A 21146-nucleotide genomic window follows, 5' to 3' on the forward strand; every position below is an offset into this window, starting at 1 on the left:
CCATTGCTGTAAAAAGCTGGTGATTGGAGTGAACAGAGTTGACGCAACTCTCTCTCTCAAGCGCTCTGGTGTGAGGCTACTTCCATCCCAAGTGATAAATAACAGTCCCTGTTTTGGAGGATGGCGGTGCAGTTGAATTATCTTGAGGATTTACTGAAATAATATTGTGCCAGTATCACAGTGACATCACTTTTCATTTTCCTTTTTATTTGAAATGTTTGGGTCCTCCACCATTATCATTCAGTCTTTTGATTTGGTAGTATTTTCACTTGAAGGACACAAATTAATTCAATATTTAAGCTTAATAACCATGTTAAGTGGGTGTTTTAGAACAGAGATAGTTGGGGACTGGGTGGTACGGAAGCACTGACACCTCATACGGTGCCTGGTTCTTTTCTGAACCAGGTCACTGATAAAATTACCAGCTCTAGTCAAGTTTTGCTAAATGAATTAACTTAATGTGGAAATAACCCATATGCATCTAGAATGTGGCTATACAGTAGATAGGTTTCCCTTTACTATGTCTTTGTTTTGCTTTTAAGGTGTCAGTGACTAGTGGGACATTCTGAAATTCTATATTCTGTGTGTAACTGTAAAACATTGTGCTCATCTGTAGCTATGCAAGTAGCCTATATAAATCTCTTTTTCTATTTTTATCTTTTCTGCTTTCCCATCTTTTACTATTCTATACTCTTTGTGCATCTATTAAATGTTTGTCAATTCTCCTGTTCTCATTTAACAGTGAAAATTCTTACCCAAAAGTGCATCTCTGTATATTCTTGCTTCCTGTTCTAACAGAAATTGGAAAACATACATATTATCTAAGCGTTGATGCTGTTGAATGCACATTTCACAGGAATGTCAGCTTGGAAAGCACTGAATTATCCAGTGCTTTATCTTCTCAAGGCTCCTGTTGTGAGACTGTGAGTGTTGTGGCATGCTACAGATACAGCCTTGAGATAACAACATGGTAAGAGAATGGCCTTTCAGAGTAGCTACTTGAAAAAAAAACTTTTTGTAGCAAAATGTTCCATCTGAGAAAGGCCTTTGTTTTGTAATGCACTTTAATAATGTGTCAAACACTACAGAACAGTAAATAAAGTGACAAGGAAGGTGACTATAGGACAACATTATGGTGGTATAACTGACTTATTCATAAGCATTCTTATTCAGCTATATTTTATAAAATAAGATAAAAGTGAAGTCATACAAACCAATGGTATTATCTAAATATAAGTAAATACATTTTGTGTTTCAGTATTGAGGTAGTGGAAAGAATAGAAATGGAAGGAAAAGCCACAAAGTGTCTTAATAAGGTGTTACAAAATAGCTGATGGACAGAAAGCCAGCAATGCACCTTGACACAAATTCTACATCTCTGTAACTGTACAGGAATCATGAAACACCATTCTACCAAATAATATTCCCTCAGCTGGTATTTTGATTATGGTGGCTTGAGATGTGAATGCCATAGCATATGATTTACATAATTTTCATACTCATCAAACCATTCAATGATCCCTTATATCTTGTGGATAGGAACATTGTTGTCCTGGAAAAACCCCACTCCTACCAAGATAGAAATGTTTCATCACAGGATAAAGGTGATGAGTCTGAATAACATTGTACTTCCAATTACTTAAACTCTAAGGGGATTAGTGGACATAAAGCATGGTACCAAAATGCCCCCACAACATAATGGAGTGACTGTTTTTGTTGTTTGTTTGTTTGTTTGGTTGGTTGCTTGCTTGCTTGCTTATTTATTTATTTATTTGTTTGTTTGTTTGTTTGTTTGTTTGTTTGTTTGTTTGTCATGTGTCTGTATGTAGTTCTGGTTGTAACTGGGGTGTGCTAGTGTTCATTAGGTCAGATAAGCCCAGTCCAGGCATGGGGCAGAGTATAAGGAGGATAAGCAGCTTTACAAGTCTTATCTACAACAGAAACAAGGCAGAGAGTTTACATTACCAATCTTATACATTCCACATACAGTTTATAATGTATTTTGAAGTGACTGTGAATGATTTGAGCCCATTATTATTTTGATGAACTGCTTTGTGTAATCACTGTGGTTAATTTAATTATATATGATATCATTTGATAAGCTTTTTAGTTGAAAGTAGTTTATGCTTTAAGGTCCACTACATATCTAAATAACATTGACTAATGCAGACTTGACATATGTACTGATGCAATAAGCCAAACAATGAAACAAATAAGAATTAAAGCCCTAGAGACAAAATGTCTGGCCCAAGCCTCTCAATTTTCTTGCTTCACCTGAAGTTAGAGAGTTGTACACTAAAACCAAAGCAAACTGATACAGCTCACTGTGTCTCCCATTTTCTCCTGCTCTATTAATTTACATTTACATTTAGCAGATGCCCTTATCCAGAGCGATTTACAGAAGTGCTTTGAAGTTGCTTTCAATAAACACATCCTGATACAGGTTCACTAGGTCACAGACGAAGAATGCCATCAGTCTAAAAACTTTGTTCGGGAGGTAATATACTAAGAAAAGCACACAAACAACACACATTTTATTTATTTATCTATTTATTTATTTATTTATTTGTTTGTTTGTTTGTTTATTTATTTATTTAAGTGTTTCAGGAACAGGTAGGTCTTTACACTTTGTTTGAAGACTGACAGTGACTCAGCTGTTTGGACATCTAGGGGAAGTTCATTCCACTACCTAAATGCCAGAACAGAGAAGAGTCTTGATGCATGCCTTTCTTGTACCCTGAGAGATGGTGAGACCAGTCGAGCATTGCTAGAATATCAGAGGGAGCGTGTTGCAGTGTGGGGTGTGATAAGTGATTTGAGGTTAGAGGGTGCTGGTCCATTTTTGGCTTTCTAGGCAAGCATCAGCATTTTAAATCTGATGCAGGCAGCTACAGAAAGCCAGTGGAGGGAGCATAGCACTAGGGTGGTGTGAGAGAACTTAGGAAGGTTGAAAACAAGTTGTGCAGCTGCATTCTGGATCAGTTGTAGAGGTCAAATGGCACTCAGAGGCAGATCTGAAAGGAGTGAGTTGCAGTAGTCTAGTCTCGAAATGACAAGTGACTGAACAAGCACAGGAGTGGCCTGTGTGAATAGAAATACCTTATATTACTGCCTCTTCTTGCTCTAGACAGTACTCTACTTGCAGTCTACTAGAGATGTCAGTTTACTGCCTGACATCTGTTGTTGAGGTCTTCACTCAGCTTTAGTGAAGAAGTTAGAATATGTTCCATCTTATTTTAAACTTAATTTGTAGGAAAATAAAGGACTTTACTGTAGGAAATTACACAGCTCCCTCATGATTTTATAAGCACTCACATTTGTAGTGACATCAATCATTTACATAGCAGTCAAAATTCTGTAGCAGACGAGTCTGGAGGCATGATTGGAAGTAAAGACTAAGTTGGAAAGCTTTAGATGAAAGGAAATAAATCTTCAATTATCAAGTGCTCACAAAGGAACAATCCAGGATAATGTTCATCATTTATTCTATCCCCTGGTGTGCACAGGAAAGTCCTGCATATGCTTGAGCCACTGTCACTTTTGTGCCAAAATTAATAGTGCCATTTTTGATGGGCTAAAAACACCACCTTGACAAACAAGTGAATATATTTGGAGGGCAGAAACAATTTGGCTGTGCCTGTACGAAAAGAATATAAATACATTAAACTACATGGCTTTCCAGTACTACTGATTCGGTCATATCATGCTTTAAATTTACACCATACAACAACAATGGCAATGGATAGCAATAATGATCTGTTGTAGGGGACCCTAGAGCTGTGAGGTGCCAACTCTACCCACTTCACCACCATGCCACCTCTATTATTGTTATTATTATTATTATTATTATTATTATTATTATTATTATTATTATCAACAACAACAAAAACATCAATAATAATAATAATAATAATAATAATAATATTAATATTAACAACAACTTCAACAATAATTCGACCCAAAGAAACCTATTCTGAATTAAGAAAATCTATACTGAAATTCTTCATACAGTACTTTCTTCAGAAAAGAAAGAGAGGTAAGAAAGAGACAGCACAGATCAGACAGCAGGAGCAAATAATACATAAAAACACTGGAGTATTAGAAAGAATGAAATTCATTAGGATTAGATCTACCAATATAAAGTTACACATAAAATAAGCATAGCATAATACTTTGTTGTATTTGTTCTTCTATAATGTCTATGCAAGCCATAGGTTTTGTTTGTTTTGTTTAGAGAAAATGAGAATGACAGTGGAGAATGAAGGATGATAAGCGTATTTCACAGGGTGTAAATGTCCTTGAATCTGAACAGCACACACACTTCTTGTACTTAATAAATTTTACAGACCAGAACACAATTGATATGTACTATGCTGAAAAGGTTCTTCTTACTCTGTGTCTTTTAATATAAATAAATAAATAAATAAATAAATAAATAAATAAATAAATAAAAATATAATATTAATAATAAATAGTGTTTTAAATAAACAACAACAAGAATTATAATAGTCTCACAGACAATAACAAAACTGACAGTACACCCAGGGAAAGCTGGCACTATTACACTGGCACTGTTACGTGGCAGGATGTGATTCAGTGGTTGTGATGAATTGCCTTTTTTCAGTACCTTAAATAAAAAGGAATAAACAAAGGGTGGCGGATGTGAGGGCCCATCCAAGAAAATGTTCCCTGACCCATATGCGTAACTAGGCAGTTACTATCCACTTCGCTGCTTCCATTTGCTATTCCAACTGCACCACACCATCGGTCTGTCAAGTCAGTGAAATATCCAAGATCACATTAAAAAGAGTCAATAAGTAAAGAGAGAGAAAGACTTTGACTTTTATGGTTCCTTTAATGTATCAATTTCACTTATTTACATATCTACATCTTTTAAAAACCATCAGACCCCCACCCCACACTCTCCCACCCAAAAAATAAATCCAAAAAGCCCCTTCAGTCTTCTAATAATTCCACTTTAAATAAATCCATAAGAAAAGCCCATAGTCCGGTTTAGAGAGTCTTGTGCTGCTGATGTCCATTTTCTGAGGACGTATCTCCTGCGTGGTGAGAGTACTCTTAGATTTTAATTTCTTGTGGCATTTTGTACTGACTTAACAAATTTTTCCTTATCAGTTATAAAAAGCGGTTTATCTGTGCTGTGGTGTACAGATCCTCAGGCTGTTGATGTGGGGTTTCTGAACTGTTAAATAACGTCGGTTCATCTGATTCAATCTGTCCATCCTTCATAGGTGTGAGATCTGCTCCTGTAGCACTTGTGCTGTTCTTTACTTCTACACTCGACTTGACTGTATTGTGCTGTGTCTCTTCATCAGTGCTGCTCAGTACCTGTGTTCTTCTGTTGCTGTTGTACAGGGTCAGGATTATCCTCAGTGTAAACACTAGGGACGTGTTCACTGCAAGCGGCGACGGGGGTATCGGGTTTAGCACTAATGCTATTTTCGGTGTCTGAGTTAGCGCTATTCCTGGGCGCAGTGTTTGTTTCAGTGTTGTTGTTGTGTTCTTCACTGGCCTCTTTCAGCTCTGCTTGAGCAGCTCAGCCGTTCGTTCAAGGTGTCCCCATGTTCGGTGGTGGCAAAGACGGTGTAACTGCTGTCGCCGTCTTTGCACTTGAAATGTACATCTAGTGTTTAATTATGGTTATTTTAAAATTGTCTGCGGAACGTCAGGGCGTGTTTAACTGCGGATATTTTGCAGCCGAGCGGAATAGTTGGCATGGGCCTGGCGAACTTTCCGAAGCGGCTAGCTCACGGGGGCACATTGGAGATGACGACTCGCATCGCAGGGGCAGATAGACGGCCAACGTGTATCATGACACCTTTTAACCATATTCCTCTTTCAGTAGATCACTGACAAGTCTTTCCTCTTTCAGGAAAACCACCACAGCTTGTTCATTCGAGAGGCAGAGTAGCTGTTCTCACACCCAACCTGCTCTCCTACCGCTAGCAGCACCTCCTCCACCTGTGCTCCATTCTCCGGCACACACCTGACGGAGAGACACCGTCTCCCCCGCCGTCTTCAGAGGCCATGGCGTCCCGCTCTCAACTTCTACTGCCCACTAATAATTCACTTACTATTTAAGTTAAAGAATAGAAAAAAAGACAAGGAAAACGATTTCTCAGGAAATTGACAAGATGCCAAAGAGCTCACGCGTCTCCACCCCACACTCGTTCCTCCACTACGCATGCGCGCACGAGAAAGAGAGGGAGGGAGAGTGAAAGAAAGAGTGAGGGAGTACCCTAAGCCTGGCACTTGAAACAAAGAGCAGTTTGTTTCTGTGTACTCAACTGGAGACAGCACAGCATTGAAAACACACACACACACACACACACACACACACACACACACACACACACACACACACACACACACACACACACACAGAGAGAGAGAATTAGTAATAGAAATGCTATAAACCCAGACTAAGTTAGTCTTAAATAGTCTCATGTAAAATCTAATCATACTTTAAAGATTATAAGGTCAGCTCTGTCCAACAGAGTATGAAAAGGCAACTGGGACTTGCACGGGGAGGAACTTAAGCTCCTTTGGGAAAGTGAGCATGACAAAAACATTCATGTTTCAATCACATAAGCACATATAAATATACTGAAGTACATAATCATAAATAACTTTTATATTTCTTTCATTCTATCTGATAACCTCACTAAGAGTACTTAATGTGGAAGTAAAGTATCAGCAGCGTTCAAGCTCATGAATCTTTATTATCTTTGGCATGAGCTACTGGTGAACACAGAAGAGACATTTGAAAGAAGGTAGCCATTACTCTGAGGCTGCTTTACTGTTGCCAGGCAACATGTACCTTAAGCCACCGGCATTTGACACTTACGTTACATTCGGGAGGCTTTGTTATTTTAATAATCTTTCTGATGATTTGGGCAGCCAGTAGTCGATTTATTGCCGGCACTCAAAAAGCATTCTCACAGCCTGCCAGCACTGTATTTACAACCTCTTAATTTGTGTTAACACCTACAGCATTTAGAACTAAATTACACAGTGGATGTGGCCACAAGAGAGCTCAGCTCTTTCCATTCAGATGTAAATTGCAATAATAAAAATGTGATGACAAAAACGAATATGTACTATGTAATATTATGCAGAGAGTAAAAGGGATGCTGTAACAATAAAATGACAAGCATTTAACATTTCATGTATCTATATCATTTTTGTTTAGATAAATGATTGTCAGAACTGAGGATAAGGGGTTTTGGCATGGACATTCTCACTAAAATCTTGGAGCTAGCATATGAAACTAGTCCTTTAAATGTAATCACTGCAAAGTGAGTTGCTGTCTGCGTATTAGGTTAACTTATCAGAGGTCATTTCTACATTGTTTAATAATGTATTTCTTTATAAAGTATAGGCTATATTTTAAATGATTGGGGAACAATAGAGCATAGTTGACTGCCATTGCTTAGACAGCTAGTATGAATTTCAGAAACCGTTTTTTTGTTCAAATATGATGTAATATTGGATCATTTTCTTCAATACATAAATGACCAAGTATTATATTTTTTTCTCATTTGTTTAGTTGGGTTCTCTTTGTCTACTTTTAGGACTTGTGCGAAAATCTGATGATGTTTTAGGTCATATTTATGCAGAAATATAGAAAATTCTAAACTTTCAAGCACCACTTTATTCCAGTTTATTCCAACACAACTGTAATTCCAACCCAATTTAGTGGTTAGCACCTTCGCCTCACACCGCCAGGGTCGGGGGTTCGATTCCCGTGGCTCTGTGTGTGTGGAGTTTGCATGTTCTCCCCGTGCTTTAGGGCTTTCCTCCGAGTGGGGCAACCGTGGCTCAGGTGGTAGAGCGGGCTGTCCACTAACCTTAGGGTTGACGGTTCAATTCCCGGCCCACATGACTCCACGTACCGAAGTGACCTTGGGCAAGACACTGAACCCCAAGTTGTTCCTGATGGCAAGTTAGCGCCTTGCATGGCAGCTCTGCTACCATTGGTGTGTGTGAATGGGTGAATGAGACAGTGTAAAGCGCTTTGGATAAAAGTGTGCCATTTACCATTTACTCCGGTTTCCTTCCCCAGTCCAAAGACAGGTTGATTGGCATGTTTAAAGTGTCCGTAGTGTATGAATGGGTGTGTGAGTGTGTGTGTGATTGTGCCCTGTGATGGATTGGCACCCTGTACAGGGTGTACCCAGGGTGTACCTTGTGCCCGATGCTCCCTGGGATATGCTCCAGGTTCCCCGTGACCCTGAAAAGGATTAAGCGGTATAGATGATGGATGGATGGAACTGTAAATATGATTAAACTAAAGCATGCATTCTGAACTTTAATATAAATTTTCTTTCTTTTCTTTCAGCTCCAGATTTGCTGCAGCACAGAGGCAAAAATGTAAGGTTACTTAAAAAACGACACTGTATGGTTCCACATCATGAAAAGGTGTAAATTGTCATGACACCGTCTGGCAACTCGGTCACTTATATGTGGTGCACTGTCTCTCACTGCATTTATTGCCACACTTCATCTAATCTCATTCCTCTGTGTGTTCACCTCTACAGCTGCCAGACTCTAATTAAGGAGAAAAATTAGCTTCTTCCATTCCAGTTTAGTAGAACATCACATATTGTAAGCTCACATAGCTGAGAAGTTTAGAAAGTGTAGCAAAACCTTGGCAATTGCTGGACGGTGGTTTAATCATAGTTGCGTCTGAGATGGGTTAGCTAAAGAAGAGAGCGGAGATCTCCCAATCCATTTCAATTTAAGAAGCTCAGCATCTTTTGTATACAATATATGTTATGTTCAATTGTTCATGGAGACTTGGTAAATGTTCTGAGGTTTACAGTATAATTGTAAATACACTTACTGATATTATCTTAAGTTATACTCTATGAATGTTATGTTCATACAGCAATTCTCAGTTTCCAGGGGCATGCATGTGTTTTAATGATTGTAACAAAAAAAACTTCACGAAACCACTTAATACCATCTACAACTGAACAAACTTTTCTAAAAGTTTCAATGTCCTAGGTATAAGACTGGTATTTTTGACCATAAGCTTATTGAATTCCATTTCCCCAAAACCATGTAAAAGACTCCTTTCAAATCCTGAAATCTATTGATCTCCTCTCCTTCTCTGCCTCAAATGCACCTCCTTTCTCCCCTCTGAGACTTTCCACTAACATAGTCATTATATTTCTACTGCTTTAGAAGATTGTGTTCCCATGAATATTAGGTCTAAACCCTTCTCTCATTCCTCTTTATACTTTTTTTTTCAAAAGCTTGAGGTCATGAAAAATCTAGTAGCCTTAAGGGGCTCTAAAGAAATCCAGCCTTATTATTCACTCACAAGCTTGATCTGCATATGGAACTGTCTTAAATATGGCTCCATCATCATTAAGAGTGCTAGTTGGAAGCCTGAAATACTTTTTTGCTGCCATAAAGATACTTTATATATTCCCTAGTTACTCTTTTAAGCTCTTCTGAGCTTTCTGCAATTTTTTGTAAACAAAACTATTTCTTAGCCCTTCATTTTGCAATTTTTTTTCAAAGCACTATGTGCTTCTTCTTTCCAGATTTAGGCCACCAGGTCTGCATATACAGTCATGTGAAAAAATAAGTACACCCCATGAAAATTGTTGCCTTTTTTTTTTTTTTTTTTTTTTTACATATTTGGAGAAGAAAACATTTGATCTTCTTTGAAAGAGTGTCTCTTAATAAAGTTGATACACTATCAAATGACATAAAATTGACATTTTGTAGTAATTTTTTACTATTTAAATTAACAAAAAACAGATCAGTCACATGAAAAAAGTGAGCACTCCTCTAGGTTTATCACACCTTCAAATCCATAAAATTAGAATCAGGTGTTCAAGATTGGGTATCAGTGATTAGAACCTGCGTAGGGAGTGCAGATGGAACCTGTCTTATTTGTACCCCTCTCATATCTAATGTCTGGTGCTCCCTTTGTTATTGAGGTGTTTGGTGTCATCATGCCAAGATGTAAAGTGTTCTGTAAGGCCTTCAGAAAAAAATTGTTGATGCCTATGAGCACAGTTGGGTGTCTCGGACAAGCCATAATAAAGATTTACCGTTTTAAGCTGTTCTTTGCTGTTTTTAGTGTGTATTTAAGCTGTGGAAGTCATTTTAACTCATAATATAATGGATGAAACATTAGACACATGAAGGGTTTAAAATAAAAAACGTAATGAGGGGTGAAACAAAACAGCTGAGAACAATGATAACACGTGAGGGAAACATGGGGCATACAGGGGCGGAGACAGGACATAAACCATAACAAAACATACGTGTCAAAAGTAAACAAAGTCAATGTCACTGAAAAACTAAGAAGTGTGCATTCATGCTTCAAGCTCACGCTTCGGGTTTCAGAACATGCTGCGAGCTCCAGCGCTTCTTGCATGGAAGAATGGCAAAAATTCCAGCAAGCCTGGTGGACAATTATGCAAAAAAGTCTACAGGCAGTTATTTCTGCAAAAGGAGGCAATACTAGCTTCTGAGGCTAAGGGTGTACTTACTTTTTACACAGAAGATATCACATCCATTGATATTTCTGTTGAATAAATGATTGAAAAAATCATTGGTTTGGTTTTGTTCAAGTATATCAACTTATTTAATGGGCACTATTTCAAAGATAATCAAATGTTTGCTTTTCCAAAAATGTTAAAAAAAAAAAAAAAAAAAAAAAGGCAACAATTTCAATGGGATGTACTTATTTTTTCACTTGACTGTATTTCTCGTGTTATTAGGACTTTTATTATTATGTTACATAGAATTTGCATCCTCTTCTCTTATTTGATTAATGTTCGCCTCTAGCATTATTCCTTCTGAACTCAAAACTGCTGGAAAATGCTGCCTCTCAGTTACAGTCTCACTTAGTTTAAAAAGTCACTGTAAATTCTTTCATTCTGGTTTTCATCTATTCCTTAGTACAGAGACTGCATGCCTTATGGTTGTTTATGATCTCTTTGCAGCTCTGGTGCCATAAATGATTGTTTTTCTTCTTTATTTAGGTTTACTTTTGATGAATTCCATAACAGACTTTTGATAACATCCATAAGACACTTCGAGCCTGCCTCTCAGCTCACTTCCTATCTAACTGTCAGACACTTCTCAGTTTACTCCAGTCCTCTGTTACTCATGTTCCACCACAACTGGCCCTACACATTTTAATCAATTCATTGTCTCTGTTTTTACTTAATAATCAGATTAAAAGATGAACAGTTGAGTGAGAGTACGTAGCATAAGAGTATAAGATGCTATAATAGCATACTATGTTATATATATATATATATATATATATATATATATATATATATATATATATATATATATATATATATATATAGGGCTCATTGGTATATGGTAGGGCTGATTGGTACACACCATCATCCTTGTGCCAAAGAAATGGCCTGTGTCTTGCCTGAATGACTACCAACCAACCCATTGCACTCACATTTATCATCATGAAGTGCTTCAAGTGGCTAGTCATGAAACACATAAAGAGCAGTCTTCCGACCAAACTGGACCCATTTCAGTAAACCTACCCTCCCAACCGCAAAACAGAGGACACCATATCTGCTACCATCCACCTTTCTCTAACTCACCTGGACAAAAAGGCCAACTATGTAAGGATGATGTTTATAGACTTCTGTTCAGCATTCAACACAATCATTCTACAACTGATAAGAAATCTGAACCTGCTGGGTCTGACCACCTTGATCTGCAAGTAGATCTTGTACCTTTTGACTGGGACTGGGTGGCAACACCACCTCCAGCATCAGACTCCAGCGGTTCCCAGGGCTATCTTCAGTCCACTGCTGTTTACCCTGCTGATTCGTAACTGTGGTGCAAAGTACAGTTCAAATTACATCATCAAGTTTGCTGATGACACTACAGTTGTGGGTTTCAGCAGCAACCATAATGAGTCAGCATACAGGGAGGTGAACCAGATTTCAGAATGGTGTAGAGACAACAATCTCTCTCTTAATGTTGATAAGACTAAAGAGATTATTGTTGACTTCAGGATTACCTGAGTACACCACTCACTGCACATCAATGGAACAACTGTGGAGAGAGTCAAAAGCTTCAAGTTTCTTGGTGTGCACATGACAGAGGACATCTCCTGGACTCTCAACACCACCTGCCTAGCCAAGAAAGCCTAGCAGCGTCTCCATTTTCTGCAGAGGCTGAAGAGAGCCAAACTCCCCCCTCCTATCCTCATCTCCTTCTACAGAGGGACAAAATAGAGGGTCCTGATCAGCTGTCTCACCATGTGGTATGGAAAATACACAGCGTCCGACTGCAAGACCCTACAGCGAATTGTGAGGACAGCTGAAAAGATCATCAGGGTCTTTCTACCCAACATTGACACCTCATACAACAACCGGTACATCCACAAAGCCACCAGCATTGCAGACGACCCCTCTCACCAACTCTTCACCCTCCTGCCATCTGGCAGAAGGTACAGGAACATCTGTATAGATACCAGCAGACTCCACAACAGTTTATTCCCTGAGGCAGTCAGATTACTCAACACCCTGCTGTGTCCCAAAGCTCACCAGGGCTAGTCAAACATCTAACCCTGTATGACTCAATACCACTGCACACCGCACTTTACAAAGCTGCATCAGACACTTTATGAAATGCTACACTTATTGCTGCTACAGATATACGTATTGCTGCTACACTACCAAATAGTTTGCAGTATTTGTGTATTTGTTGTCCTGTGAATTTATTGTCCTATTTATTTATTGTGCTGTTCTGTGTATTTATTGTCCTTAGTCTTACACTGTTGTGTATTTGCACTTTACGTATTCTCGCATACTATTTTGTGTTGCATAAACAATTCGTACAAGCTATATAGAGGAATGACAATAAAAACACACTTGACTTGACTTGACTTGACTTGATCTAAGTGGATCATGATCATGTTAATAGTAATAGTTCTATAGAGATAGGGATGTCTAGGACATTGCATAGGTACTGTTTGAACTATGAAAAACATTCATATTACTGTAAGTCTCAGTAACATACAATTAGCCTTCTTTATTCAGCTTTCATGTATTAAAACATCTAATACCTACATAATGTAACTGTGCTGAATTCTCACTCTCTACTATAGTATCATCTACACATTTGACCTTAACATTAGTTATCACTGCACATCAATGTATTTCTATTATGTGCCAAGCTAGTAATGCCACATTACACATTATTCAAATAATCGAATGCTATAAAAAGTTAAAAGAGCTCCTAATGAATATAGGTGCTTGGATTGCTGAGGAACTCTGAGATCTTCTTGGCCATGTCATCTAGCTCGTTCGTGTTGGTGTACTTCAGCAGGTTGTAGGTGCATACAAAGTAGTGTCTGAGGTAGCGCTGCGACACACATTTATGCAGCTTCTGCACAAGACGCAGCACACACTCTCGTAAGTTGCACCAATCCCTGGTGCTAGGGTATTTCTCACACGTCCAGAACAGCAGAGTCTAAAGAAGAACCAAAAAAAAAAAAAAAAACAGGAACACACAAACATGTTTATAATTGCAGGTATACCAAATTGGAAATCCAGAGGAACAAATATGTTTGACAAGCTGAATACATACATATATAAGCTAGATAGAAAGCATCTCAAATATAGCTCTGGCAGGAATTTCTTATTAAATTAACTTAGTAACTTATTAAGTGAATCATAACGAACTGCAGACTCATGTTAATCAGAGTTAGAAGGACCTCTAGTGGATTACACTAGTACTGTCCAAGCATGGATTTTATGATTGCATTGCATTTTCAATACTATATTTAATGCGCACAGCCAAGGTGGGCAGAGCAATAATCCAGATAATACGATACTTGTAAATGGTGGGTAGTGATGACAGGTTTGCTCCCTGGACACCATACATCCTCCTTCAGCTGTCGAACCACCCTGTAACACTTCCTCCTACAGCCGCCATCTTCATCTATACCAGCCAGCAGCACCTGCTCTGCCCGTGAGAACGACAGCAGCCAGTGGTAATTAGAAGTAGCCATAAGGTTGAAACCAAAAGACTGCAAAGGACAAAAAGAACATGTGTTTAGAATGAAATAACAATGCCACCATTACATTTTAATCTGTAATGTTTAATTATGTTTCCTATTCAGCCTAGTTAATTGAGCTGTCATCATGGACCATGGACAATGTGGTATTGTCAGCTTAAAGCTAAATTGTGTAACATTTTAAAGAAGCCAGAAGAGTGGAAAAAAACATAACATTGTGTTTCTGCACACCTGTGAGTCAAACAGGAAAGCATAAAGTAGTAATTCAAAGTTAGAACTGTCAAGTAAGATTTAGTGCAGGTTTTCCAAACATGTATAGTGCATTATCAGAAATAAGTCATAAATCACCCTGTCAAGACCATGGACATAAAAGACAACCCAGTTCCTATCAATGACAGTGAAAATTGAACCAGAAAATTTATAATAGGTGTGTGAACATAAAGTTTATGCAAAATGTAAAACCCTGTTATCTTATGTGGCATTACCAGTAGTAAAGGCAAATAAATAAATAAATAAATAATAGAATTCCACAGAGCTTATACGCTAATTAGAGCTTTAGACAGTAGAGTTAGAGCTTTAGTACACTAGAGGTAGAGACACCTCAAGCTCCATGATGAGCTGCCTTTTTTCTTGCCGAACATCCAAGATATTTCAGTTGTTCGCTAATTAGCACTGCTGACTGAACATCTTTACTTGACAGGTAATTTTTTAGGACTGAGATTTATATATATATATATATATATATATATATATATATATATATATATATATATATATAAAGTTCTTTAAGAAAAGCTCACCTAGAATGAATTTGGAGACATATTTCGAGTGCCGTCCAAGCACTCTGCTTTGACAATCAAAATATTGTGACAGTCTATTAGATAGCAAGTTACTGTAATGATTGCCAGCCAATTAGCTGTATTGTGGAATTTGTAACTGTAACCTCAGTTGTTAGTGGCTGTAATTTTTTTTGAGAGTGGTCATTGTCTGGTCATCATCAGGTTGCCCTTAGTGTATGGATATTATTAACCACAAACTGCACAAATCTCTGTGTGCTACAAGTGAAAGAGCTTTAAAATCAATCATTATACCATAATATCCTATTATAACCATGCTGAATAATATGTATCTTACCATTAATTTACATTAATTTACATTTTCAGTTAGGCAGATCATAGAAGCTATGGAATATTAGTAAGCCAAATGTCTTGAATATACACTATATGGCCAAATGTTTGTGGACACCTGAGAATCACACCCATACTGTATGTGCTTTTTAAACATCCCATTCCAGTCACTTTGCTGTTAGAATAACCTCCACTCTTCTATGAAGGCTTTTTACTGGATTTTGGAGCATGACTGTAGGAATTTGTCCATTCAACTACAAGAGCATTTGTGAGGTCAGGCACTGATGTTTGGCAAGGAGGCCTGGGGTGCATTAAGGATTCCAGTTCATCCCAAAGGATTTCAGTGGAGTTAAGTTCAGTACGCTGAGCAGGCCACTTGTGTTTTTCCTCTACTACTTTGGCAAATGATGGGCTGTTATGCGCAGGGGCATTGTTATGCTATGACAGGTTTGGGCCTCTTAGTTCCAGTGAAGGGAAATTGTAATGCTACAGAATACAAAGACATCCTATACAGTTGCGTGCTTCCAACTTCTATCTTTGTGGCAACAGTATGAGAAGAATTACATATGGGTGATTATCAGGTGTCCACATACTTTTGGCCATGTAGTGTTTTAAGACTATACTAGTGATCTTCACTTACTAGTACTAATACTAATATTCATACTAATATTATCATACAATTGTTTATATAATTCAATGACCTGCAGGACCAGGATGACTGAAATTACATAAAACCATGGAAACCATGAATTTACATATTTAATTTTTTTTTTATCAGAATGTATTGCATCCCCCATCACACTTTCTCACCTTAATACAGCGAGCACACTCTTTAGAAGGCCACCTCTGTAGAAGACGAGGCCAGCGGGCTCTCTTAGGCCAGCAGTTCATCACCTCAACTGTGGGCACCAGCTCCACTTCTATCTGTACTTCTGATATCTCTACCGCCACACGCACTACTGAGCCCAGTGACTCCTGCATGCTCAATTTTTCTATCACAGCAAAAGTAAAGAACAAGATTTGATAAAAGCAAGAGAACATGGAATTAGCATAAAGCCAGAGTTACAGAATTTATAGCGTAATAGTGTGGCAATGCTGCATGGAAAGGTCATGGAGTGTTGTGAAGTGATGATGCTAGACTTGTGTAACATAATGGTGAGTATCTGGAACACAAACACTATCTCTCGCTCTCTCGCTCTCTCTCTCAGTGTGTGTGTGTGCATGTGTGTGCGTATGTGTGTGTGTGTGTGTGTGTGTGTGCACGCCTGAGGCCAGCGTAGGCAGCACCACTAATAGTAAAAACACAGACCTTGCATGGTCTCCCTACTATAGATTTGCTGTTTACTATAGATTTTATTCCTGATAGTCCACAATTAGCAGCACAGACTAACTGAGCATCCAGAAACCACTATTTTAACTCAGATTATTTTACACTATTTTACACGGAATATGCACACACACACACACACACACACACACACACACACACACACACACACACACATATATATATATATATATATATATATATATATATATATATATACACACACACACACACACACGCACACACACAATCAGCCAATCGTGTGGCAGCAGTGCAGCAGCTTTGGGTAATGTTCACATCAACCATTAAAATGCGGAATAAATGTGATCTCTGCGATTTTGACTGTGGCATGATTGTTGTTGCTAAACAGACTGGTTTGAGTATTTCTATAACTGCTGATCTCCTGAGATTCTCACGTACAACAGTCTCTAGTGTTTACTCAGTACGGTGCAATAAAGAAAAAACATCCAGTGAGCAGCAGTTCTGCAAATGGAAATGCCTTATTGATGAGAGAGGTCAACAGAGAATGGTCAGACTGGTATGAGCCAACAGAAAGGCTACAGTAACTAAGATAAGCACTCTGTACAACTGTGGTGAGCTGAAAAGCATCTCTGAATGTACAACATGTTAAACCTTGAGGCAGAGGGGCTACAAAAGCAGAAAACTATGTCTGGTTCTTCTGCCAAGAACAGAATGCTGATGCTGCAGTGAGCACAGGCTCACCAAAACTGGACAGTTGAAGACTGGAAAAACATAGCCTGGTCTGATGAATCTCGAACTTCTGCTGAAGCACACAGATGGTAGGGCCAGAATTTGGCGCCAACAACATTAATCCATGGGCCCCTGTCTTCTGTCAACAGTCCAGGCTGGTGGTGGTGGTGTAATGTTAGGGGAAATGTTTTCTTTATACACTTTGGGCCCATTAATATAAATCAATCATCGATTGAATGCCAGAGCCTAAATGAGTGTTGTTGCTGACCATCTACATCCCTTCATGGCCACAGTGTACCCATCTTCTAATGGCTATTTCCAGTATGATAACGCACCATGTCACAAAGCAAAAGTCGTCTCAAACTGGTTTCATGAACATGACAATGAGTTTTGTGTTCTTCAGTGGCCTTCCTAGTCACTGGCTCTGAATCCAATAGGACAGCTTTGGGATGTGATAGAACGGGAAATCCATAGCGTGAAAGAGTCCATGAAAAATCTGCAGGAATCACAGGATGCAATCATGTCAACATGGACCAGAATATCAAAAGAATGTTTCCAACATCTTGTGAAATCCATACCATTGATTGAGTTGATGCCATTTTGAGAGCAAGGGAGGCCCAGACCATTTATACAAACCAACAGGTAAAAAGCACAAAAAATGCAAACAAGCGGCAAACAAAGCCACTCCAGATGTTAAGCATTTATGATTTATACGTTGCCTTCATTTTCATTGGGTTAGATTTGGCAAGCCTGATGTAACCATTATTTTTTCCAACTCAGTTTCTACTGCACAGCAATGGACAATCATCATTGTTCCTAGCTGGATTTTGATGATTATTTGAAGTATTTTCAAATCTCTCCACCCTGGGCATCACCGGAACGGCTCTGCGCTGGGTGGAATCCTATCTCTCAGACAGATCCTTCAAGGTATCGTGGAGGGGAGGTATTTCTGAAACTCAACAACTCACATCTGGCATTCCACAGGGGTCAGTTCTGGATCCACTGCTCTTTTCTATCTACAGTACATCTCTAGGGCAGGTAATTGAGTCTCATGGCTTCTCATATCATTGCTGTGCTGATGACACCCAGCTCTATTTGTCCTTCCAGCCTGACAATCCATCCATCTCTGCACGTATCTCTGCTTGCCTGTTGGACATCTCGGTCTGGATGAGGGAACACTACCTTAAGCTCAACCTGGCAAAATCTGAGCTTCTCATCATCCCAGCCTGTCCCTCAGTCAACCACAACCTCACTGTACAGCTCGGCTCAACCACACTTAAGTCAACCAGGATGGCCAGGAACCTTGGGGTGATTCTCGATGACAGCTTGACCTTTACAGACCACATCTCAACAACTGCACATTCCTGTAGGTTCATCCTGTACAACATCAAGAAAATCAGACCCTACCTCACTGAACAGGCTACACAGATAATAGTCCATGCTTTTGTTATCTCAAAACTGGACTACTGTAACTTACTACTCTTGGGCCTCCCAGCCAGCTCCATCAAACCCCTTCAAATGATTCAGAATGCAGCAGCATGCCTCGTCTTCAACCAGCCCAAGAGAACCCATGTCACACCCCTCTTCATCTCACTCCACTGGCTTCCTGTAGCCGCCGCATCAAATTCAAGGTCTTGATGCTCACCTACAAGACCTTGTCTGGAACAGCACCCTCCTACCGCAACTCTCTCCTGAAGGCTTACATTCCTTCATGCAATCTGCGATCAATTAACGACTGACGCTTAGTAGCACCTACTCAGCGTGGCTCAAGGTCCCTTTCAAGAACATTCAAACTAACAGTTCCTCAGTGGTGGAATGAACTTCCTACCTCAATCCAGACTGCAGAATCTCTCACCATCTTCAAAAAACAGCTAAAGACCCACCTCTTCCATCAACACCAAACCAAGCCCCAATTTTTTATTTTTTTTTTAAATCTACTCTGGCACTTACACCTCTACTCTGCACACTTTGCTTCTTCTGGAACTCAATTAACGGATCTTGTATGGTAGCACTACTTGTATTGTTCTCTGCTTGATATATCGCTTTGCTTGTATTTTCTCATTTGTAAGTCGCTTTGGATAAAAGTGTCTACTAAATTAATAAATGTAAATGTAAATATATTTATTTAGCTTCCAGAATGTATAATTTCATGAAATAAATCATTTAAAAATTATTTTTGCTCACCTGTCAGCCCACAGGTCTTAATAGCTGCTTCTACCTGCTCCTTGAAGACACTGACTACTTTGGAGGGCACAAGATCACCTTCGATGGCCACATGGGCATCATGCCACTCCTGAATGGGGTTAGTGAAGCTTTCCAGTTCCAACCACTGATGCAGCTTCTCTGGTTCTCGGACTGGTGAAAGAAGCTGTGAACCACTCAGTGTGTAATACCGCCACTGATGAGCTCGTCTCTCCTTATAACCTGTAAGACCACGTATTGGCACGGATATCAGGAACAGAGTGGGGGTCAGCACCTGTGGGTATACACAAGTAGCAAGGTCAACCTCCTTTGTTATTTTACCTTTTACTATTTTGAATTGACAGGGAAATTGTCTAAAAAGCACATTTTATATTCATATAACTCACATGTGAAGATTGAACAATATCTCTGTAAAGGATAGTGCACGAGTGTTTCTGATTAATAACTTATACTTCATTGGTTTTACCTGAATGGAAGGATTGTAAGTACCCCTTCCTTGAAGTAATGCAGCCCATTTTAACGCTAGAGCAGGCTGATCCTAGAGATAACACAAACAAGTTACTATATATATATATATATATATATATATATATATATATATATATATATATATATATATATATATATATATATATATAATTCATTAATTATAGCAAACAAACATTACGTTGATAAAAAAAAAACCTTAAAATACTGGGAAAAAAATACTTTGAAGCTGTTACAGTGAACTCCTGTGTTGGCAATGGAACTGAAGCGGGTATCCTTTGAACTGATCTCAGCAGTTAGTTCATTGACTATTTTTTGCACTTCCTCTACAGATTTAGCGACCTGCCGGTGTCTGAGATCCACCTGCAGAGAATGCATTAATGTCATCACTATCACCAAAATGATTAAGAATTATGCCTTCCTAATCTCATATTCAACTGCAAATTCATAAATTATTTCACATCATTTATATTAAACAAAGCCACATAAATATCAATACATTTGCTACAATTCATTACAAAAGCAAATTACAATCTTATAGCATATATAAATTAATCATTGTAAATCCACTTATTACTTGTATGACCTGATTCTGTAAATAATGGTCCAGGTCTTCCTCAGTAAAGTTCGTCATTTCACAATCCTACTATGTGGCAGTTTCTTCTCTGCTGTTATATTTTCTTTGTGCGTCTGTGTTTGAGAGGTCCGTGTCCCAATCTGTAAGACTTTTCTTTTGCAGCCTAACCCATGTAACATGAACAGAACTGATGGAAAAGAACTCCAGCAGATTGATCTTGTTGCATTGATCTTTTTCAGATGGTAAAGTGGTCCCATGGTCCTCTAGGCAGCCAAATAAACACTGATCCACTCACACAGCCTACATTAGACTGATCAGGCATGTGTACACAGGCAAATAATCTGCATTTGTCAATGTAGATTTGTGCTACTAATGTGCTACATAACCCTTCTTTTCAGTTGGAATAAATAAAGAAGAAAATACTTTTCTAGGTGACTGAATTGTACAGTTAACAGTATTATTGGTGAGATTATTTCAGAGTCAAAATATGATTTAGGACCCAATGGACCACTGCCGACCTGAATATGGGCCAGCCCTACTCAATTTTTTTTTTTTTTTTTTACTATCGCCTGCCTGCTGTATTGACACCATTTTAGGAGAATGTGTACATTAACTCCAGTGCACTTGTGTGCAAAGGAGAAAGTGTTTGTTTGTGTGTGTGTG

The 21146-nt window shown here is 38.7% G+C and overlaps 1 protein-coding gene across 1 annotated transcript; it reads right to left on the reverse strand.

The window, feature by feature from the left end:
* Positions 1–13176: 13176 nt before the first annotated feature.
* mab21l3 (mab-21-like 3) lies at positions 13177–20540 on the reverse strand. The gene is made up of 7 exons (XM_053680747.1): positions 20493–20540; positions 20129–20269; positions 19887–19958; positions 19403–19694; positions 15991–16172; positions 13871–14065; positions 13177–13506 (listed from the first exon to the last, which is right to left on the reverse strand). Exons 1-7 carry the CDS (start codon positions 20538–20540, stop codon positions 13273–13275), a joined length of 1164 nt encoding a protein of 387 aa, XP_053536722.1. The 3' UTR covers positions 13177–13272.
* Between the last annotated feature and the right edge of the window lie 606 nt (positions 20541–21146).

The sequence above is a fragment of the Ictalurus punctatus genome, chromosome 6 (assembly GCF_001660625.3).
Source record: "Ictalurus punctatus breed USDA103 chromosome 6, Coco_2.0, whole genome shotgun sequence".
NCBI classification, from domain to species: Eukaryota; Metazoa; Chordata; class Actinopteri; order Siluriformes; family Ictaluridae; genus Ictalurus; species Ictalurus punctatus.